The 24,053-nt window shown below is 38.0% G+C and overlaps 3 protein-coding genes across 8 annotated transcripts; 1 reads left to right on the top strand and 2 right to left on the bottom strand.

Moving 5' to 3' along the window:
* Positions 1-398: 398 nt before the first annotated feature.
* On the bottom strand, positions 399-5,698 carry LOC121749719 (protein DEFECTIVE IN MERISTEM SILENCING 3-like). Of its 5 annotated transcripts, none has more exons than XM_042144321.1 (9): positions 5,541-5,698; positions 4,435-4,572; positions 4,170-4,284; positions 2,584-2,812; positions 2,080-2,271; positions 1,904-1,966; positions 1,643-1,801; positions 1,196-1,422; positions 399-726 (listed from the first exon to the last, which is right to left on the bottom strand). In XM_042144321.1, exons 1-9 carry the CDS (start codon positions 5,589-5,591, stop codon positions 698-700), a joined length of 1,203 nt encoding a protein of 400 aa, XP_042000255.1. In that variant the 5' UTR covers positions 5,592-5,698; the 3' UTR covers positions 399-697. The 5 variants fall into 5 exon arrangements, with proteins under 5 accessions (XP_042000255.1, XP_042000257.1, XP_042000253.1 ...); XM_042144323.1 differs by adding an exon at positions 4,598-4,655 and having other exon boundaries at positions 1,643-1,966; positions 4,435-4,514; positions 5,541-5,685; XM_042144319.1 differs by having other exon boundaries at positions 1,643-1,966.
* Positions 5,699-10,338: 4,640 nt separating this feature from the next.
* LOC121746696 (ubiquitin-conjugating enzyme E2 27-like) lies at positions 10,339-14,268 on the top strand. Its single transcript, XM_042140610.1, has 5 exons — positions 10,339-10,670; positions 11,991-12,039; positions 13,522-13,681; positions 13,868-13,951; positions 14,027-14,268. Exons 1-5 carry the CDS (start codon positions 10,490-10,492, stop codon positions 14,132-14,134), a joined length of 582 nt encoding a protein of 193 aa, XP_041996544.1. The 5' UTR covers positions 10,339-10,489; the 3' UTR covers positions 14,135-14,268.
* A 376-nt stretch (positions 14,269-14,644) lies between these two features.
* LOC121746849 (DNA-directed RNA polymerases I and III subunit RPAC2-like) lies at positions 14,645-16,473 on the bottom strand. 2 transcript variants are annotated; one of them, XM_042140792.1, is made up of 4 exons: positions 16,223-16,473; positions 15,520-15,624; positions 15,266-15,342; positions 14,645-15,029 (listed from the first exon to the last, which is right to left on the bottom strand). In XM_042140792.1, exons 2-4 carry the CDS (start codon positions 15,618-15,620, stop codon positions 14,881-14,883), a joined length of 327 nt encoding a protein of 108 aa, XP_041996726.1. In that variant the 5' UTR covers positions 15,621-15,624; positions 16,223-16,473; the 3' UTR covers positions 14,645-14,880. The 2 variants fall into 2 exon arrangements, with proteins under 2 accessions (XP_041996726.1, XP_041996725.1); XM_042140791.1 differs by lacking the exon at positions 16,223-16,473 and adding an exon at positions 16,070-16,203.
* Between the last annotated feature and the right edge of the window lie 7,580 nt (positions 16,474-24,053).

The raw sequence follows: 24,053 nt of genomic DNA, 5'->3' as shown, positions 1-24,053 counted from the left end.
AAAGTATGTCGTCTCCATCTGCCTTCATGCTCATTGGACATATAGCCAAGGATGCTACTAGGTAAACTTCGCATTCACATTGCAAGATATAGTAGAAGAAATTCCAGGACCAAACTCTTTAATGCCGAGCCTAGAAAACAATGTGGGGAAACGAGGCGTAGGCCTTATGCAAACAGTGGGGGTGGGGGCGGCTGTATTCAGGGAGGATGTTCTTTCTGACTTTTGAGGGAGAGAGCATATGTTTTCATAAAGCTACGTAACTCAACACATTTGCTTCCAATGTCTTTCAGAAAACAGCTCCAAGCATGGGATAAAAAACATGCTGTAACTACGTAATGCAGCATATTCAGGAAGAAAAATGTTAGTACTATTTAAGAAAAACACTCCAACCAGGGCACTGAAAAACAAATACTAGTATAACACAAGTAAACATGCCTTTAAGATAAAAACAATCTGGTGTCGTCAAAGACTTCCAAATTTGAAGAATAGGTTTCACAAAATGGCACTATAACTGAATAATTTCTGTAATAAGTAGGGTTTTGGAAAAACCTAACATAGGTAATGTTGCAAGTGAAAAAAAATAATTCATGTGCACATTATTTCAATAAACAATAGAAGCTGAATTTATTTAGCAGGATCTCTAAGTGCTTCTTCTAGTTCCTTTGCCACTGGTCCGTACATGCCTCCATGAAATCATCTAGGGGTTGATACACATCCCACCTGATACTGATGATATCAAGAATCATATTTTAAGTACATAAAGGAAAACAGAATGCATATGAAGTGATAGTGTTTTTGAAAAAAGCGTAAACTTTCATTAGAACTTGAAATGCAAATATCTGGCAGAGTGGCAGTCATGAAAAAATAATGTAAAATTCTTAAATTCAATTATCTTCTCCAAGAAACAATTGCTATGAGCATTCTGGTTAAAAAAACAAAGCATAAAGCCCCTGTTATAAGAGATGTGAGACTTGAAGTGCTGCAATGACTAGAGCTTCGAAACAGCCAACAAGTAAAGTTATGAAAGCTGGGGCTCATTTCTACGTGGTGGATTGTTTTCGTGTTTTTTAAAGCAGTGACCAGTTAAAAAATGAGTAGGCACAAGCAAAATCAGTTACTTGAGCAGCTCATACAAAGGAGATTAAAGGAAAAAAAAGGCTTGTTGAATAAATAATGGTACATAGTTCAGTATTACCTTGAGTCATTAATGATGAGCTTTCAGCAATAAAGCGAACAAGTTCTCTTTTCTTGATTTCATATTTGAACTTTGCCTGGTCCAATAAATCCTGTTCTCTCTGCATATCCTCTAGTGCCCGGTCCTTCTTCCATTTCATCTCTTTCAGCCGATTTTGAAGCTCAGAATCGTTTGCAGACTTGACAAACTTTTTGGGATCACAGGGGAACTTGACATCTATATCTCCCCTATAGTGATAAAGATGAAAGTTTAAACAAAATAAGCTGAAGAAGGAAATAAAGTGATTGTTTGAAATTATAGTTAACCAATAGAAGAATAATAAATTGAAAGCTTCAAAATAATGATAGTTACTTGTTCACATTGTGTAATGTGAATGAACAGCATTGAGAACGGTGCAGACTACTGGAAAGAATTTGACAGATATGATTTGAAGGCGGAGCTTCTCACCGATAATGGCCCAAGGTGAATATGCCAGGACTTTTAATCAAGCCTCCATCTAGAGATATGGCTCCAGTTGTTATAGAAGACCGTGCATTTTGCATCTCTTCTCTTGATTTATACACTTGCAAATTTAAGAAGAGATTATAGAAGAGTGTCTCTCGTAGACTGTGCCCAGATTTGAAGATAGGGTGTAAGTAACTATTATCAATCTTAATCATGTTTACGGCAAAACCAAGAAACCCAGGAGGAGTTTCACCATTGATTAACCTTGGCTTTAGAAGATTGAGCCTCCGTTGAGGGTCATCAGCTATCAACGCACCTGCATACGGTCTAACAGAAATCCAGATTGGAAAAAAAACATAGAATGTTAAGTTAGGTTGGTTCATGATGGGAAGCTAAGGGAGAAATTTCAAGACATCGACATCAAGCACACAAGGACATACCTAAGATTTTCAAGACAAATAACATGAAATCGGTCATCCAGGTGTCTGCCCTTAGAAGCTGCAAATGCATGGATGCCGGAACCTTTATTTATTAGTCCGTCTTTGGTGTATGTTTCCAGGTTCTTAACACCTTCATAGGATTTGCAGACCACTGCTAGCATTGTTTGTAGGCCCAAGTATTCCGAAAGAATCCTGAGTAACACATTGAATATTAAAAAGGTCAACCATTTCATGTTTTCCTTTTTCAATTATAGCAAGTCAATTGATTCATGCACATTCTTTATTGAGGAATGCTGATTTCCTAGATCCAAAAAAGATAATACTGCTGTGATGGTATCCAGCAACTTTTGTACAAGAATCTACATGACAAACATCAACTAGCCTTGTTCATTCATTTATGAGCTTCAGCTGGTGCAAGCAAAATGACCCATGAAATTGCAGATGAATGATGTCAGCATGATATGGTTGGAAGGAAAAAAGACCATTCGGACATATTAAACCCACCTGCTAAGATTAGCATCGTCAACTTTTCCAAGTGTAGCAACAACCCCAACCACATCTTTAATCAATAGATCGTCAGAAAACTGAACTTCGCTTTTAATCTTACACAAAAGGGCAGCTGCAGAGTTCTCATACTTCATAATATGCTGAGTTGTTTCTTCATCACTCTCTCCACATGAAGCCTTTCCATTTTCCTCTTTATATAAAGTTGGATGGTGTTTCCCTATAGAAACTGTCATGACAATAAGGGGGAAAACACATGTAAAAAAATAAATTCCAAAATGAGTATGCTTTACTGTTGAACAGGACCTATATCGTAGCCATCAAGTGAAGTATGAGTAGAAGATAGTACCAAAAGTAAAAGTGTAAGAGTGTAACAATAATATAGGTTGTGATATCAATGGACAGCTGAAGCAATGATTATTCATGATTCCATAGTATAACCAATTCCACACTCTAATTCCAAATTAGAGGAATGTGTGGTACGAATTCATCAGAAACAGTGTGGGAGAAAGCCAGGGGACTCAACGGACATGCCCCATTGTGGATGATTATGATCCAAAATTCTTATTTATCTAGGAATGAAAATCACTGGACCCAATATTGTTTACTCCTGCTGCACTCGAACCCTTCGTTTCTTGTTAGATGGTAAATAGCCCATGAAGAAGCTTGAATAAAGTATTCAATTCATTTTTCATGGGCAAGTATCTAGAGGATCCCACTTGAACAATTTCATAATGCATGAAACACCAATAATCTTCACAACAAAAGGCTCTAAGGGTACAGGAAGAGGCAACATGTACATCCCGGTGAATGTGTTATATAAATTCTTTTAATAGCATAGCAGCATCTAGAACCAGCTTATTGGTCTTACGACATATCCTAGAATGGATGATGATACCAAAGATCTATGTATTTTTTAGAAACTTTCCCGGGGGATTATATGATACACCTAGAGTAGCTAGGATAACAATGGGAACCCAACAAACAAGGTTTATGCTAGAAGAAAAAGGAACAGAAGCAGTGATTGGAGAAAGAGCATGAGGGGATGGTGGATGCAGATTCTATGAGTTCATTTAGTTTTGATATATTTCCTATTGTCATGGTTTCTTTTAAATAGTAGTATGACTCTATTAGTTAATCTATATAATTATATAAACCCTGACTGTGCACATTGTGAGGAGTAGGTTTTATTCTTTTATGAGAGTTACAGTGACCTCGCCAGTTACTAGGATAATTTAAGTATCGTACTATCGGATCTTTGAGTTTCTAGGATTTTCAAGTAGGAGATCTCATGAGATACTGCACAATTTTTGTGATCAGATATTCATATATGCGTGAGATTGCCCGCATTAATGGTATCTCTATCTTGGTTGGAGGAGAGATTACCAACACACTCTTTTGCAAAAGTTGTTTTCATAATTATTTTATTTGAGTCTTGAGGGAGAGCAACCACATGTTTTTCATATGAATAATAAATAATAGTAATTATTATTATTGGTAAGAAAAGCTTGGTAATACTTCATGATTTTTGGCACTGTATTTACATGTTTGTTAGAAAGAAAACTTAGGAAAATAGGAACACATACCTTGAATATCAAAAATTGAGTCTTCCAACTTACTCCTCAAAGTTTTCAAGTAGTTGACATTTTCCTCCTGATGCTTAATTTTTTCTCCCAGCTGCTGCAGATCATCTTCAAGTTTCTACAAGTCACGTACACTCATGCAATTATTTTCCAGGAACTACACAAAGAATTGAACAAGTGTATTTTCATTTTTAAACCCAAAAAAAGCAAGTCAATCAGTCACAATTAATTGGTACATCCACACATAGTAAGAAAGCTTTTGGCAAACCTTAGAATGGCTAACAACCAATTCAACATTTGAACCATGGGAATATTGCTGTACATCCTCCATTGGGAAAGGCGAATTCCCTCCAACAAAGTTAGGCTTCGGGTAAGTGACGATCAATGCATTTGAGTCAACTGACAGCTGTCACAGAAACAATATTTTTTACCTTCAATATCATAAATTCACAACACGTGTAAGCTTGCCAACGTCAATGCATATTGTCACTGTGCACAAAGACAGGTATGATAGGGTGCATGAGTTAAAATTTTCTGTCAAGATTAAGATTTAACGAAAGGAAAAAAGTATTCATAATGAATTTAATACATAGTTCCCGGATTCTGCTCAGTTGTTTTAAATCGGGGCCACAAAAATAGAAAATAGATAACTCAACGATAATTTGACTTGCTAGATATTACTCTGACAAACAAATTACTGCAGATTTACCAGATATCAGAATAACATGACAAACAAAGGAGCATTAAGTTTGTACCAAACATATGAACTACAGACAAACTCCTAGAAAACAACACTTGTACAAGCTATATTTGCGCAAGCTCATATCAGTGATCCAACCTCGTGAACTGTCTGCTATAAGACATAACCATGAAGTTACCAACCAAACAATTTACAAATTCAACATCATAACAACCTTAGATTTGGCAAAAAATGAATGGACTGACACAGAGAGCCCTAGAGAGACCTAATAATCGCCAATTAAATTCTTCAAGACGACTCAAACTCCTCAGGTACAAAGTTCTCAATAAATGTTAAAACAACACACTGAGAATGAAGCCAATCCCTCAGACACATAAATAGAAAATCATCAGATAACAATCCTCATCTCGACTTAACTTATTACTGAAACCACCCTAAAAAACTGCATTGAATTACGACTCGAAAAAGTTGAAAAAAAGCATAGAATCACACAATTCAAACCGAAAAGCAATTTCACTCTAGATTGGCAGGGTTTCGTCAGCTCAACTGTTGCATAACTGGTATAGACGGTCCAAAAATGAAATCAGTGGGGAAAATATATATATATATATATATATATATATATATATATATATAGCCGATGTTGAGAAAAAAAAATAAGTTAATGAATGTACTGGATCAATGTCAAAGGACATCTGGCGTCGATCTCCTCCGGCACCAAACATTGTAGGTCTTCTCGGAAGCGGTGAAGCGGGCGGGGCAGAGAGAGTGAGAGTTGAAAGATGAGCGAAGCGGGGCGAAGGGTATTCTTTATTATTCCAAACGTGTATGTATAAATAGTCCGAAACGTGTATGTATAAATAGTCCGCGAACCTGAACCTGCCATATGGGTGGAATCTCGAATCACAGCTGACCGCATCAACAGCTAGACTGCTACTGTCTAATTGTGTATGTATGTGTATTTATCAATTTATTTAAGGTCATCCACTAAGCTGTCTCTATATCGTCCCTTAAACCGTCCCTTAACTACTATTTGACCACTATTTGAGGGTCCCACTGTCCTTTTTTCCTACATCCCTTAACTAATGAACGGAACATGCAACGCTCAGTCCCTTAACAGTCTCTTAATTACTATTCATTCAATTTCATTTTTTATTTTTTTTCCAACCCAATTCAATCCATGTGGAGAAATAGCGGTTTACTCATGCGGAAACGGCGACGGAAGTAGGTATCTCCCCAAATCGGGTTATCGCAGAAGTAGTCGCGTACTAACCGTGCGGCGGCTTCCTCCCGGTTCCGATTGATGTACTTCCGGGAGCGTCGTGGGGGTGGTGCGGCTTCCTCCGCCTCTCGTCTTCGATCTTCTTCAAGTGATTGTTCCATTAATTGACGCATTTGCTCAAAAGGATCCATTTGTTTGAGTTGATTTAAGATGGAAATTGGAGTGATAGAGAGGATTCGAGAGGAATAGAGGTGTGTTTGTGTTTGAAATGAGTATGAAATAAGATTATTTATAGAGTAAAAAAATAAAAAAAAAAAGGAAAAAAAAATTAACGGTAATATTACCGTTTGAAAATTAATTTTTTTTATTATTAAAATTCAGATTTTTTTTAAAAAATGAATTATTGCGTCATCCGTGACGACGCCCACTCGCGGGCCAGCGAGTGGGCGTCACGCATGCATCGGGGGAGCGTGACGGGCCGGCGCGTCCCTTGTCTCGCGGATACGGGCTGGGGATGGGCTAGGGGACGGGACGAACGTTGCAACGCGTCCCGCGGCGGAACCGTCCCTCCGGGACGGAACACGAGCCCCGCGCGGGACGCGTAGTGGATGCTCTAAGATGTATTTGGTTGAACTCTATAAATCAGAAATTAAGCTCAAATTTTATTAGGTTTAAAATTGTGAGTAATCATAGCTATAAGAAAAATTAACTGAGTCATGGTAAAATAAAAATAAGTTTAATCACCGATCAGTTAAATCGACTAGTTTTTCCGATTCGCATCGGTTGGATAGTGTGACGGTTTCTATGGTCAAGTTGGAATGGACAACGTGTCAGTTTGTGTCTAAATATAGAATATAACATGTGTGGTCTGGTTTTTAAAGCAATGATTTTAATCCTCTAAGGCCATCCACGACGCTGTTCCTATACCGTTCCTATACCGTTCCTTAAACCACTATTTGAGGGCCCCACTGTACTTTTTTACTCCATTCCTTAACTAAGGAACGGAACCTGCAACCCTCCGTTCCTTAACCGTTCCTTAACCGTTCCTTAAATTACTATTCATTCTATTTCAATTTTTATTTTTATTTCCAACTAAATTAAATTAAATAAACACACTTTATTAAAAAACAAACATACTTTATTAAAAAACAAACATACTTCATTAAAAAACACACAATATTAAAAAAAATTACAACTTAAACGTGGGAAAATAAAAAAAACTACTCCGCCGGCGAATCATCCTCCGGAGGCGGTCGAGGTTTAGGGGGAGGGGGAAGACCAAGTAGTCCTGTCATATGCACAATTCCGTTCCACCAGGCCGTGTATTGGGCGTACGAGAAGCGGGAAGTGTCCGCCATTGTGGCGGTTATGTACGCCACCATAAGTGTGTTCGAGCCTCCTTGTGAGCCCGATCCCGAGGCCGACTGGCTTGATTCTCCTCGGCCCTTCCTCGCTCTAGCCGCTTTCGCCGCCTTCGTCCCTTGCGGACGACGACGCCCACGGCTAGATCCCTCGTACTCGGCGGCCGTAACCCCAACCTCCTGCGTGCCACGATCACTGGGCGCATCGGTGTCACCAGACGAGTACTGGCCGCTCGTCGTGTGCTTCGTCCGCTTTGAGGTTGATCCCGAGCTGGAGCGGACACCGCCGGCCCACCTTTCCTCGTCCTTGACGAGCTGCCAAATATCAACATATTTGAACTGTACACCGGTGTCCTGGTGGAAGGCGCGCATAGCCGCCCTCAGTATGTCGGCGCCCGAAGCTCCGCTTTGGTAGTGCGCCGCTTCGGTGGAGTAGATCCCGCAGAATTTTTTGACCTGTAAATCGACTCGGCCAAAGTGAGCACGAAGCATTGTATATTTGCGCTTCCGGGCCCCTTTCGGCTTAGTCTCGTGGTAGACATCACGGACCTTTTCCCAGAAGCACTTGGCGGCTTGTTGGTTGCCGACGATGGGATCATATGAGACGGTGAGCCAGGCGGTGTACACCGCCTTTGTTTCTTCGTTGGTGTAGGGATGCCGGCCCAGATCCTCCGGCTCCTCCTCCTCATTCTCCTCGGGTGCCTCAGACGCAGCCCTGCAGCTTCCACCGCCTCGGCCTCCTCCCTGAGTGGGTTCAACGGGGATATCCTCCCGAATCTGGGACAAACCCTAGGAAAGCCGCGAGCCGGAGCCTCGAGCGTAGGCATCCACATCGAAAGTGGGTGGTTGGTACCCACCCGGCGTCGCCAACCCCTGCGTGCCCGGCGTCGATGACCCAGAACCACCAAGTGTGTTGTACATGGTCTCCCAATCGCCGAACGCGTTGAGATCCCACCCTCCGGCGCCGCCACCACCGTAATTGCCGTCGCCGGACATTTTTTGAAGAGATAGAATATGAAAATTGGAGAGAAATTGATGTTGATGTAGGAAGAATAGATGTGTAGTTGTGTATAAAATGAATGAATTAGGTGTATTTATAGAATAAGAAAATAAAAATAAAAATTAAAAAAATTAAGAAAAAGTTAAAAAAAAACGGTAATGTTACCGTTTAAAAAAAAATTTTTTTTTAAAAATTCGATTTTTATAAAAAAAAAAATAATTATTGCGTCATTGCTGACGTGTCCCACTCGCGGGCCGGCGAGTGGGAAGCACGCACGCACGGGGATCGGCCACGTCGCCCAGGCTCGTGGCGGCTTGTTCCGTGCCGCGTTACGTGCCGTCGGCACCCGGCACGGAATGGGAACGAGACGGGAGCGGAATGCAGCGCCGCAACGCGTTCCGCGGCGAAACCGTTCCGGCGGAACGGCACGCGGAACGGTTTCGGCACGCGTTGCGGGTGCTCTAAATAGCATGATATTATGAAGTTTGGACAAAAATGATAACCCTAAATAAATTTTACACATTCTCGATCAATTTTTTTTGGGTTTATAGTAATGTAATATGCATTCATTTGTAATTACATTTAAGCATGACTCAAAGAGATTAGGTTTTATTTAATGCTAGGGTTAATGTTTTTATAAACATGATTTATGTCTGCTTTTGTAGCAATCCGTAAGTTTTGAAGGATAAAATATGTGATTTAACTTCGGAAAATATTTTTTTTTACTTGTTATAGAAGGTGTAGCTGTTGGACATAATAATTTCTTATATTATTTTTTAAAACTAAGCAAATAGGTATACAAATGTATCCGAAAAATCTAATAATAAAAATATTCGAGTAATAGCTTTACAAAATCCCTATGTGCCATATCCTAACATGCTTAAAACTTACCAAAAATACATCATTTCACAGTTGCACGATTGACACGATGAGATTAAAACCCTAATCTCCGTGAACCAATAGTGTTTATTTGTGTTCGAAGTTAAGTTGTCGTCTACTGGGGTTCCGTGGGACAATATATAGGTTAATGAGTATAGGCTTTGAAATGTATCCAAGTTATTTTAGTTGCTCGATTCTCTCATTTGTGTTTACCAACAAGGGATAGTACTATAACTTAATATGATCCTTAATTAGATATAATTAAAGCATGATTCAATTTGGTTGCATGTGTTGGATAACTTTCAAAACAATTAAAAAATAGGAGTGTCATTTTATCATGTAAAGAGGATGAATAATGATAACTCTATTTAATCCGTGGTAACTCTGAACCTTTAACCTAATGGATGAAAAAGAAGTTGATACTAAAAGTAAATTACATTTCATCGTCGTGTTAAGAGCAATTATTGTCTTATACGATTTTCTATTTTAACATTACTTTAGCTCAAAGTACATTGATTTAAAAATTTTACAACCAAATTGTATCCTTATGGGTTCAATTCATAATTACAAATTTTAATGATGTTTTCTTGCTGCTAGAGGTATTTGTATGACAATTCATTATTAGATGATTTGACCATGTTTATTTGTACCTAAATTTTATATTCTTAAATACGATGAAAAAAGAAAAAGTTAGTAATCCTAATTTTGAACATTGAAAATTTTAACCTCAAAAGCTAAATCTAACCAAACCATATTAGCCATTGGGTTGAATTTTTTCTCCATAACTATGTCAATTACATGCCAAAAATGAATATGATGGATTGTTTTTTTTTGTAATCAAATGATACTAAAAAGGTTTGATTTAAATTAGGACACAGAAATCGAAACATTTGATTTTATTTTGTGAATATTCACATTGTAGCGGGACAAAAGAATTATACTCTATAATCAAGAATATAACAGATTAAATTAATTAAAAATGAGGCACATAAACACAAAAGTAGGGATATTAATTCACAGTGCACAGCACGCTGTTTCTCTCCTCCTGTTAGGAAAGAGAGAAAGAAGCCGCGGTGGAGCATAAAACCTTCACAAAAACACCTCTCTAGGGCCTCAATTTCACATTTTTCATTTTGATTTGGGGAAAAAATTGTACGGAAAATGGTAGATTTCGGTAGGGTTCAGAAGGAATTGCAGGAATGCAATAAAGACTTTGAGGTTTCTGGGATAAAGGTCAGCCCTAAGGGTGACACTAATCTCTCCCACCTGCTTGGTACAATCACTGGTCCTGTTGGTACACCTTATGAAGGCGGCACCTTCAAGATAGACATTACTCTGCCTGGTAATATTTCATTTCCCTTTGCTAGAGTGTATCGAATTTAGGAACGAATTATTGAAACGGATTAGTCAATTGCTTTATTGCTCTTATGTTTTTGACATCGGTAAGTGTTTGCTCATGTTGTATCACGTTTCTGTTTTTTATTAAATCAAGTACATGTTCTGTGATTAAATTATTTTGCATTTTGTTCGTATTACCTTTTGTTCCCGCTATGGTTCGCTGCATTAAATTGGTAGTACTCTTTGCATAATTAGCCCCTCATTGTTTTTTAATATGGATGAAGTTCCCGTGTTTACGTGTAGGAATTGGTATATGATCACGGGGAAATTCATTGCAGTTGCCACATTCTGTGAAATAGTTGATGTTGTTTTAAAGTCATTTTGAAGCCAATGATGGGAATCCCTTCGTTAACCTCTCACGAAACTACAGATGACTTTCATTTTGGCTTGTCTAACTTCATATCCACTACCCCCTTTGCACTGTGATTTCATTCCGAACCATCAACTGTTTTATGTTTTTAGGTACACTATTGGACATTTGAAATTCCTTGCTATCATCAAATAGTCCTTCTTGCTTCCTGTTGGTCCCTTACAACTTCATTCGGTATCCTTAATATATTTCACTAGACCAATGTGTGTTTATTACTTGGATGCAGCTGAGTTATCATCTGAGCAGCACTCTTCCTCGTTTCTAGTATTCTAGTTAACAGCTATTAGACCTATTACTAGTTTTTCTTGCAAAAATAGTTCAGCTTCAACAGTAGCTTTGCTGATCCGAATTTTGAATTTATTAATAAACAACTAATCGGAAGTATAATTGATTCCTCTGCAAAGCAGTACATGATTCATGTCAAACTACAACAGGATTGATCAGTCATAGTATTTCTATTTTACCTAGTCCACATGATAAGTAGCTCAATGTTGACTGATTCATGGACTTATGCTCTGATTCATGATTGGCATAATTATGCATAAATCTTAATCTTCCAATTCAGGTATCTTGTTCAAAGCTTTAGTCCGAGTCTCTAAATGGCTGGTTGATGCTTTGAAGATTTCACATTAATAAGAAATACTCCGTATTAAATAAAAGATGGTACTATTGTTTGATTATCTCTGGAATAAACTCTTGAGTTTCAAGAGTGCGACACATATTATCTTCTTATTCCTACTTTCTAGGTGTATGTTACATACTAACCTTCATGATAGCTGGAAACTTTGAAATAGGGAACTTCTTTGCATTCTTAAGTTTTCATGAAATGTAACTCTTGATCTTAAGTTTATTACCAAATATTTGCAATTTCATTCTTTTTCCTCATCTTTGCAGATGGTTACCCTTTTGAGCCTCCCAAAATGCGGTTTGCAACTAAAGTGTGGTATGGTGAAACCTATATTTTTGTGCTCTTTCTACCCCTAATGTTTGCATGTAAAAGTATGAAGTCTGAACTGCTGTTTTACTTGTTACGGAACGACTGGATTTGAACGATCATCTGAATCTTCCACCTGTACAGGTCTACTCATGCATATAATAATATCACGTCTCTATGAAAGTGAAACGATATGATGCATTCAGTTACTAGGTTTTCTTTCATTGAACTTGTTGAGGGGGATACACATTTTAATGGTGTGGTATAGGTTGAGGTTATGCTTATTGGATCTTTCCAGTTCAACTTTCTGATAGCAAATGATTTCTTAAATTTTCAAGGATATTTAATGTAATGAATGATAGCATATTTAGGAGCTAAAAACCTACTGGGAACATATGGGTAGTTTTCAAAATATGGTGTGGGCAGGACTCCCAGCTTGTGTATGGATTGTTTTCCTTGCTTATTTGCCAGTTCGATTTCCTTAAATTCAATATTCACCATGGCTGTAATTCAGTTTGTAATTTTGTATATGTACTTTCTAGGCTCAAACATAAATTAGAGATACTTAGACCTCAAGCCGAACTATGATGAGCAAATGTGAAATTATAAATTGCTTTGTAGTGCCTTGGCATAGGAAAAAAAGCAACTTTTAGGCTGACGTAGGATTAGATAAGCAAATATAAAATTATAAATTAGATATGCACATTTATTTCTTGATGATAAAATACTAGTATGTAATGAATGAAGGCTATAAAAAAGACCAAGTACTTACTTTGTCTGCTTCTACTACATTCATGGGGAGGGTAGTCTCTGATTGTGATTCCCTCATAATAGAAACAACTGAGAGTGTCAATTTAGATATTCTATTATCTAATTAAAATTTATATTTTGTGGGAATAATGCTTCTTTAAATGAGTTATTTCTTAGTTGTTTCTCAGCTCTTAGTTTCTAGACTATCTTTAGATATTGTGCTTGTCTTGGCATGTGTTTTAGGAGATACATAGAATGACTGTATTAGAAAATCTGATCCATAAGACTGTTATGAATAATGTTGTGGAAAATATATTTTTGGTTCTGTTTTGCAATTTTGTATTGAGAAATCTAATTCTGATGTTTAGTGGGTTCCCAAAATCTTCACAATTTTCTGTCTGGGTTCAGTGGGTTGCGTCTCAATTTTTTAAAATGAGGATTGAACTTATTATAAATTGAACACGTTACCGTCACTATATGTGGCCCCCCAGAGTGCATGCAAATCACATTTCATTAAAAACCAAATTCTATTTGCCGTGGAAACTTCACACTTGTCTCATAATTAACTCAAGGCTGACATTTTACGAGTTGGACCTGATATATAAATTTTCTTGCAAATAGTTTTTGTGCGGCTGCCAATTTCATTTTCCATTGCTTATCAGTAGCATTTTAGGTTTTGATATCATGGTTTGCGTAGTTACTTATGTTTTCACTTCTTTAATGGCTTTATTTACGACAAAGGCACCCAAATATTAGCAGTCAAAGTGGTGCCATATGCCTTGATATCCTGAAAGACCAATGGAGCCCAGCACTGACTTTGAAAACAGCACTTCTTTCTGTTCAAGCATTATTATCTGCTCCCGAGCCTGACGATCCCCAGGATGCTGTTGTAGCACAACAGGTGCTGTCATTGTGCTTTCGTCTTTATTCTTGGTGAACTTAAGTTACAAATTTTACCATGTGCTTGCTCTTTCCATGTACACTTCAATTTTATGGCAACCTTGTGTTGCTCGAGCACCGATTTGGTACCAGTTCTTTTTCACCGTCCCTACTTGTTTATTGGAAGTTATTCTTCTGCACTCTTCAGTATCTAAAAGACTATCAGACGTTTGTTGGGACGGCTCATTACTGGACAAATGCTTTCGCCAGAACATATGGTGTCGAGGAAAACGTATGTAATATTCTAGATGATATACTTGTCGTATATTAAACGAACACAGTTCCAAATTCTCTGCAATCTGCGCAGGTGCAGAAGCTTGTGGAGATGGGGTTTTCTGAAGCTTTGGTGAGAAGTGCTCTTGAGAGTGTTGGTGGTGACGAGAACTTGGCTCTGGAGAAGCTCTGCTCCAGTTAAAGCTGCGCCATAAGTTACTGATCACTTGATCCAGCATCTATATATTATACTACTACTTAAACAAAATTGTGGACTAAAAATTTTACACTTTAATGTCTATTCCACGGTGAAGAAGTTGCAGTTGATTATTGTTAGTATTATTTGTTTTTATTTACATAACGTTAACACAATTTTACTGTTGCTAATACGTGTAAGGATTTTTCAGCTAAACTATCCAGATGATACTAAAAATATTTCTAAAATGAATTTGAAGTAAATATTCAACTACTATTAACACAAATATAAAATTAGTTGACTGTATGAGTGTATATTTTTTTCCATACTATTTAACCTCTTTTTTTTATCAATACGCGAAATTACATGGTTGTGGGTGTGTATATATCTCTTTGTAAACATGGTATTTTTTGAATGTTAAAAAAAAATTCATTTTTTTGAAGAGGTATATAAAATAGAAAGACAGAAAATTCATTTTGATATATAAAAAAAGACAATAGAGGAACAATAAGAATATGAATTAAAAACAAATATTACTGAAATAATGATTTTGTTATTTGTTACTACAACTTCAACCACAAAATAATCGAATGCAACTTTGTAATGGTTCTAAAATACTGGATCAATTAAAATCTGTTTGCCGAAAATAAGCTCCTCCTAACTTGAAGAGTTGGAAATAATCACAAACGGTAGCAACTGAAAACAACATAAATAAAAGACAGAAAAATCTGCTTAAAAGATCACTATATGTATTAAGGTGAAGTGTCCATGGATTCTGTGACTGGCTTTTTTGGCCTACTCTTGAACTCCGCAACAGCCTGATCAAAGGTGTTTGTAACATGCTTGCATAGAAGCATTAAATCCTCACACGAATCTTTCAACACCTCGCGTGCTGGGTCACCTACAGCATTATGCAAAAATATGAATATTCACACACAAAGGAACAAAAAAAATGCTTTATTGGATAGATGAGTGGCAGTTGCCTAACAATTTGAACATAGAAGGGGAGAAGTTTTATATCATTATGGTAAGCATCTATTTGAACTATTCAAGCATGCCAATTACTTGTGAATTCTAGATAGCTTTATTAAGCAAGGGCGCTTTATATCATCAAAAAGAAAGGTTAGCAAGCTTCACCGGTAGTTTGCACTCTTATGTTCACCCGAGCATCAGAAGGGTGTGGTATGCTGTAACCGACAAATGATACTCTGGGGCTGCAAGGACATTTATTCCTCGTTAGAGTGCTCTGACCCGATATTGAATAAGAAAAAATAAAGGCCAATGCCCAACATGATCATTTTATTTAAAAAATGACTGATTATGCCGGCATGAAGAATGCATACACCGCATCACCCTTCACTCATTCGAGACATAAGAGTTGTAGAACTTACTCTTGATTAAGAATATATCTAATTGAGTTTGCTAGAGTATGGTCCTCATCTGTCAATGTGAATGTTGCTTGCGATTGATCCTGGTACGAACCATGCTCCATGACACTGGAAAAGAATAACATATTAAAGGCTAACCATTTAGTACTGGACGATTATTCAACATGAACAGATTTCCTAGTGACTAAACTAAATGACAGGGTTTGGACTAGACATATTTCTTATTTCCTTTTTCCTCATTAAAATCTCCAACTGAATTTTAAAATATACTTAATTCCATCTACTTTCAGCAGACCGAGCACATTTTAAATTCAGTATAGAAAACAGAGAGAGCATAATTACAATCATATACAACTATCATTGATTGAGTGAAGCGTTTTCATCTCGAAATAGGTTTATCTCTCCAGGAATCTGATGGACAAAGTAGAGAAATCCAGAAAATACACATTTAACACAAGTACATCAAAATACACATACACATTCAGTATATCACAAAGTTTCCGCCAGAATACACTAATAAGGTTCCAATCAAGTCAGCTTCGAATTTCAATACCTCGCAAATTTATCATTCCAAATTTTATATTCATGAGCTCGAATCCAGAGAAACCTCATTACAAATACGCAACAAAGAGTAGACTGGTATGAGAAGAAAAATAAGAAGCGTCGCTTAAGAAGAAGATGCAAAATAAGCGAAGAAGAAGTTTACCTGATGAACAGATAGAATTAGGGATTCACAACTCCACCAAGGTAGCTGCGGGGAGCGGAGGGGTGGAAACGGGAGAAATTGTGATTCAATTATACCACGTCTTGCTGGAACGAGCGAAAGGGGTGGAAACGGGAGCGGAGGCGTCGGTAGTGATTGTAGGTTGGCGAGTTTCGTAGGAAATTTTGAAAATAAGGGATTACACAGGGAGAAATTGAGAGAGACGATGGAAGAAAAATACGGAATTGGAAGAATTTAATTATTTAAATTTAGGTTTTCGACTTTTAATTTGTACAGTGGGCTGGATTTAGTCTATAATAGACTAATAGTAATGATATTGGGCTTTCCCAAAAATGTTGTTGGCCCAATTATGTTTACCTATATATTGGCATTGCTACTATATTTTCAAGTCACATTTAGTTTCTCCATTGATCCATACTCAATTTATTCCACCTTAGGGGGTGTTCGGTTTGCAAGATTGCATCCGTGATTAAATTTATAGGGTGTTTGGTTCATGAGATTCAATCCAACAATTCAATCTTAGATGGATAATCATGGGATAATTAGTCATAGCTAACCCTGACTAAAATAATCTTACAATTATATCCTAAATTATATCTTTGTATTATTTTATCTTGGAAACTAAACGCCACCTTACTGTATTAGTTATTTCCAACTTTATTTGAAATGTGTAGATTTTGCAAAAATATTTCGTTGTTATTATAGAAATAAAAATTGTTGGAGCAGGTAGCATGATTGTATTTGCACCTAAAAAAGGAGAAGTAAGTGTTGTTTGACGCCAAATTTGAATTTTGGAGTTCAAAGTTTCACACGTGGGCTGACTTCTCATTAGTTCATTGAGCTTTTTTGTTCTGAAAAAATGATTATATTGCTATGAATGTTAATGTGCAGAAATCAGAATAATGCTGCTAATATTCTTTATCTTTCTCCATCAAATTATACATGTACTTATTACTTAATGAGAAATTACACTTTGCATATGGGTATAATATGATTGATCATTTTTCTTCACTAACTACATTTTGGTGGACAAATTAACATATAAATCCATTTTACTTGAATCAGCCATCAAATGAGTTCAGGTAAGATACAAAATCTTTTGTGGCTTGAAAATTAAAACTCTTTAAAGTTCATGGTATGGAGGCAATGAGTTCGAATAGTTTAATAATTTTTGCTTTGATCCTAATCTGTTGTAGTAATTACTAAGGTAAAATAAATATTCCCTACTAATTTCAAAAGCACATGACATATTTAAAACTTTATATATAAATTATGTCATGATTCTTTGCTTGACATTTCCTAAAGATCATGTCATTTTTTGACCTCAGTTCGAAACTCACCTTTTACTTTTTTACAAGTGGGCTCGAGGATCAAGCCACACTAATACCCTTTTTATTGTATATAGCAAACAATCAAAAGTAGGTTTAACTTCTACACTAAAAATAGGAGATATATTTACCATGAATATGATAAAGGAATCGTAGGTTTAATAAATTAATGATATGAAGTTAAAAGTTGATTATAGTGTGATTAGACCTTTTGTGCCCATTAGCACGTGCTCAACTTGGGACCACTAACAAAGGGTTATTATGAAAAGATTGAGTACTAATTTAGTAGATTAAGTACCACTTCTTTCATTTATAAAGAAATGATTTAGTAATTTAGTACTAGATTAATACAGTTTTGTTAGAAAAAAGTAAATAAATATGCCGATAATTTAACCACTCTAGATTTGTGGCCCTAGCTCGGATACCTAGAACTTATTTATGTTAATCAATATTAATATTTCGATCATTTTACATTGAAATCTGTATTGATTAATTAAACTCTCACCCACATATTGAATCGATAATTGACGGCCGATGGAAATTGAAGATACCAGATTACCAGTGATCATCACATGGACTAAACAATTTAGGAAAGTGAATAATTTTCTTTTCTATAACTTTTAAGAGTATCAAATGATTGATTATGCAGAAAAATTAAAGTGGGGGCAGTGAACACAACAGGGTAATTATGACGATTGACGAGTGTATTCATCTTATTAGTACGACAAAAATTTCTTCAGACAATGATTATTAATTAATACTCCACTTACTAATTCCTAAATTTTGTAGAAGAATAACGTAAGTTATATCCACAGGAGTATTTACGATTACGTGTAAATTTTGATATAAAATTGAAAAGATAGAATGATAATAGCGTTATTTTTGCATTCAAAGAAAACACTACTATTTTTCACCACATCTCTTAACCAAAACACAGGACTTTCATCCCTGCATTTCTTAACCAGCTCATCCCTTAATTATTCGTTCATTTTCATTTTTATTTTTATTTCCAACAAATTCAATTAATAAAAAACACACTTCATTAAATAAAATAAAATTACAACTTAAAATTCTAAAAAATATTAAAAAAACACATAATTAAAATCCAAAAAAAATAATTAAAAATACATAATTTAAAATCATCCGCTCACTCTCTCTAAATTCAAAATCTCAAAACTCAAAGAAGCAGAAGAAAGAGTTTTCTAATGATGATCATGTGCGTCTACTGGTTGCCAAATTTTGCCCAAATGTGCTCCATTAGATCCTCTTGGAGTTGGGTGTGGGCGGTAGAATCACGTGTCCTCCTCCCTACGTCGATCTTCTTCTAGCGATTCTTCCATTATTCGACGCATTTGCTCAAATGGATCCATGAATGGATTAAATTTGGGAGAAGAATAATGTTTTGAGATGAAGAATGTAGAGTGTTTGAGTGAGAATAGAAAGTTTTTTATGGTGGATTAATTTGTGGGAATGATTTGATATTTATAGAAGTGATTGGAGGCTTAAAAAAATACAAAAAAAATTTAAAATTTGTAAAAAACGGCTATGAACGGCTAGTATATTTTTGGGAATTTTTTTATTTTTCAAAATTTTTTTAAAAAAACAAAAAAATATTTTCAACGGAAACTAAAGATGCCCACTCGTGGGCCGACGAGTGGGCGTCACAGACGAACCAACGCTCGCCACGTGGCCAACGCGTGTGGCGATCTATCTCGGGCCCTGCCTCTCCGCGGCGAGATAAGGGACGGGCTGGGGACGAGACGGAGCCAGCATCACTGCCTCGATGCGGTCTCGTATCTACGAGACGAGATAGAGCCCGCATCGAGACGCGATGCGGGTGCTCTTATTTTTGCATTCAAAGAAAAGACAAGTATTTTTGTAATTACTTTTGGAGGGGAAAAGTGACACTTTCATTAATTAAATTAAAAAAATATTTACCAAAAATTATCAAATGAATCAATGTAACTAGTTGATCAACTTTTTTCATTTTAGTTAATTATAAGGAATTAATACGTAACATCGTACTATATATGAATTTTTTGATGAAAATAAGGATATTGTATATCAAAAAAACGGTATTAGAATAAGCATTACTCCTATTTACATAAATAAACATTATCCGAAAGTAAACATGATTACGCTAATCCATGATAGTGAAGTTACTACAAACGATTTTTTTATTTCATGTGGTAGAGGGTATTTGGAAGTTTTAATAAAATGACTACTATTTTTTAATGATTTTGATTATTTTTAACTGATAGTATTTTCTTTTATTATACATTAAAAACAAATTAATTGCAGAATTCATTATTGTCGAGGTTGGCGGTTTGGCGCGCTATTGCAAACTTTTAATAGTATAAAAATGACCATCTTTTAATGATTTTTACCCTTATTTTTAATTATACACTAATTGCAAAATTCATTATTGCCGAGTTGGCGCGCTATTGCATAGTTCAACGATAGTATAATCATACACCATAATAAATTTATCTGCGTTGACATGATATACATGTAAATCCTTCTTCACGTCAACTCAATAAAAAGCATAAAAAATTATTTATGCTTTGTACGTAGTTGGCAGAACTTTTGTAGTAGTTGGGTTTTTTTTAAACAGAAATTCACAACCGCAGTATTTGCTTTTTTTTCATTAATATATTGTGAAAACGATCAAAACATGGTAAAAAATCAATGATGGAGTACGTACTAAACAAGCCCATCAGCCTAAAGCCCAAGAAAGAGTATCAGTTCGGCATGACTAAAGAGTATTAGTCCGGCATGACTAAAGAGTTCAGTTCGGCACAACCAAAGAGTTCGGCCCCAGCCTACAGCTCGGTAAAAGCCAACCAACCAAACTCTGCTCTCAGGTCGGCATCAAGCTCTACTCTCAGATCGGCAAAAGCTACTCGGCAATAATTCAGCAGTTCGGTCTCAGTATTCGACCGAACTGGGAGATAGCGGACTCATGCATGACCTCCACGACATCCACGACATAATTACTGATGATGTAAGCCACTGCCTAGTTAGTGGCCACGCAGGATCTCATGACCTCCACGACATCCACGACATAATTACTGATGATGTAAGCCACTGCCTAGTTAGTGGCCATGCAGGATCTCATGACCTCCATGACCTCCACGACTTAGGGTGGTGAGGCAAGCCCCAATCTCAGTTCAATATATAAATAGAACTTAGATCTGACAGAGGAGGACTCTCTCACTCTTTCGTTCCCTAGAGACAGAATAGATTATATAGCAAGTGTGTATTGTAAGCTGTAATCCCAGATCAAGCAATACAACTCTGCCCTCTTTTCCTCCCGTGGACGTAGATTTACCTCAGTAAATCGAACCACGTAAATTCATTGTGTCGTGATCTGTATTTTCCTGCATTCACAAACATCAGAAATTCGCCGATTCATCACTGGCGCCGTCTGTGGGAAACAGAGAACCAAATCTGTGATAAAGCGAATTTTTGACCCTTTTTCCACCAAAAAAAAAAAAATGCATGCCAGATCACATAACTCCCGTGCCTCCGTCCGTGATGACCATGAGGAAGCTAATCCAGCAGCCCATAGGCCTGGAAAGCAGCCTCGTGAGAAGTCTGTCTCCAGTTCTCACGGTGAAGGAACAAGCCACTCCAGAAGTCGTCGCACCGAGTCTTCCCAGCAGCCCGATTTGAACGAGGCTGTCAAGTTGTTTTTGGCCGAGAAGCAGGATGAATTCTTAGCATTCCTGCAAACAGGCCAAAAACCGAAGACGAAAGCGGTGAATTCTCCTTCCTCATCCAGACATGAAAGTCACTACCGCAGTAGTGCCGTGTCTTCCAGGAAGAAGAATCCTCAACCCCGACATGTTCCTGTTTCTCCTCGGCACCGGAATCACAGGAGAACTCCTTCTCCTCCGTACCAAAGAGATGTCGGGTTCGCCATGTACGGAGCATTAAAGACTCCGTTCTCGGACGATATCATCCGAACTCCTTTGCCGCGGAACTACCGGACACCGTCAATGACTTATGACGGGCTAGTGGATCCTCATGACTTCTTGGGATGCTATCAATATAATATGGCGAACCAGGGTCTCAATGAGGTCCATATGTGCAAGCTGTTCCCCGAGCTGCTCATCGGGAACGCCAGAAGGTGGTTCGACAGCCTTCCTCAAGACAGCATTAGATCCTACCGAGATCTAATGGATGCTTTCCATAGGAGGTTCTTTCAGAAAGCGGAAGCCCGAATTACCTCGGCTCAGCTGCTTTCTATACGTCAAGGTCGCGACGAACAGATCAGCGACTTCCTGACGAGATTTCATAAGGAATGCCTACAAGTAGATAATCTCAATGATCTACTTGTCATTTCGGCATTCCAAAATGGAATCCTGCCCGGAGCTCTCTACAGAAAGCTCGTGGAGTGCGGCCCGCAAACAGCTCAAGAAATGTGGGACATTGCGGACCAGTTTTCCCGTGCGGATGAGGCAGACCGTCGAAAACGGTCTTTAGACAGCTCATCCCAAGAAGAGAAAAAGAAGCCCGATCAAAGCGGCCAGGTGCTTCCTCGCCGAACTCCTTTTGAAAGAATTCAAAGGGCACCGGTACAAGGCAGATTGGGGCCACGGCTCAATCCTGAGAAGCCGCCCGCTCAGTTCGTACCATTAAACAAGTCAAGAACGGAAATTTTCGAACTACATTCCGATATGTTCGAAAAACCAAAGCGGATGACGAAATCAGCCGCGCGGCGACCTCAGGATCAATATTGCTCCTTCCATCAAGCCCACGGTCATGATACCGAGGAGTGCCGAAATTTGGCTGCAGGTATTGATGTTCTTGTGAAAACAGGAACGTTAAAAAAATACCAAAGCAAGCAGCCGAAAAAGAACAAAAAGCAGAGAGGTGCGAACTGCAATCCTCAGGATCCGAAAAGGCATGAAGATCCCGAAGACGACGACGAGCCGCAATATGATGGAGTAATCCAGACTATTGATGCTCTCCCTGCCGGGAAGACTAAGTCGTCCCTAAAAGCAGAACGCAGAGGTTCCAATCAAGAGGAGCCGACACATAAAAGGCTGAAGAAAGACGAAGTGATTACATTTTCAGATGCCGATCCCGTCCCAGCCATCTCTCCTCACCAAGACGCTATTGTCATTCAAGCCGGAGTGGCAAACAAACTGATCCACAGAGTATTTGTGGATACAGGAGCGTCAGTCAGCGTTCTTTTTAAAGAATGTTTCGATAAAATGGAAGTGGATCCAGCTCGGCTCAGTCCGGCTCCACTTCCTCTGAAAAGTTTCGCCCAGGAGGACACCCGCCCTGAAGGTATTATCAGCCTTCCGATCACGGTGGGAAAAGCACCTACAAGCTCCAATACGATGATCGAGTTCTTTGTGGTAAAAGCTCGGTCCCCGTACAACATCATCCTGGGGAGAGACTGGCTCAACACAGTTCGGGCCGTTTGCTCTACTTATCACCTCACCATCAAGATCCCCACTAAAGGTGGGATAGCGGTCATCCGAGGTGATCAAAAAAGAGCAAAAGAATGTCTGCAGATTGCACTTAAAAGTGCCGAGCAATCAGTTCGGCACCATCAAGCATAGCAATCACAGCAACCGGAATCAGAGGCAAGCGAGATGACCGAAGTCACTTCAGAGCCGAACTCAATGACCATTCGTTTATACGAAGATGATCCATCCAGAACGGTCAAGATCGGCTTCGCAGGAACGCCTCTACTCCGAGAAAAGACCATTCAGCTCCTCAAGGAGTACAAAGATGTCTTTGCATGGTCTTCGTTGGACATGACCGGAGTGCCCCCCGAGGTAATCACTCATCGGTTAAATATTGATCCTTCAATCCGGCCAGTAAAACAGAAGCAAAGACTCTTTGCGGCAGAAAGAAGCCAAGTCATCCATGACGAAGTCCGCCAACTACTAAAAGCGGATGTACTATTCGAGGTGAAATATCCTTCTTGGGTGGCCAATCCTGTGATGATCAAGAAAAAAGGAGGAGGATGGCGGATGTGCATAGATTTTACCGATCTAAACAAGCACTGTCCTAAAGATTGCTATCCCCTTCCGAATATAGATAAAAAAGTAGAAGCTTTGATCGGCTTCGAAATTTTCTGTTTTCTTGATTTATACAAAGGATATCACCAAGTGTTGATGGATGAGAGTGACGCTCCGAAAACAGCTTTCATTACCGATTTCGGCATTTTCGCTTATAAAAAGATGCCATTCGGTTTAAAGAATGCCGGAGCCACTTATCAAAGGATGGTAGACAAGCTTTTTCGGCACCTAATCGGAAAACAGGTTGAAGTGTATGTCGACGACATAGTTGTCAAAAGCAAAAGCACCTCGGAGTACGAAGACAACCTCAAATCCACTCTCGACGTGCTCCGAAAAGCCAACCTCAAACTCAACCCCCAAAAATGTACCTTTTTGGTAGATTCGGGAAAATTTCTGGGTTGTTGGGTTTCAAAGGACGGACTCAAGGCAAACCCTTCAAAA

This window comes from Salvia splendens, chromosome 9 (assembly GCF_004379255.2).
Source record: "Salvia splendens isolate huo1 chromosome 9, SspV2, whole genome shotgun sequence".
Taxonomy (NCBI): domain Eukaryota; kingdom Viridiplantae; phylum Streptophyta; class Magnoliopsida; order Lamiales; family Lamiaceae; genus Salvia; species Salvia splendens.
Note: the sequence above shows the minus strand (reverse complement) of the source record. Positions and strands in the feature narration are given on the sequence as shown.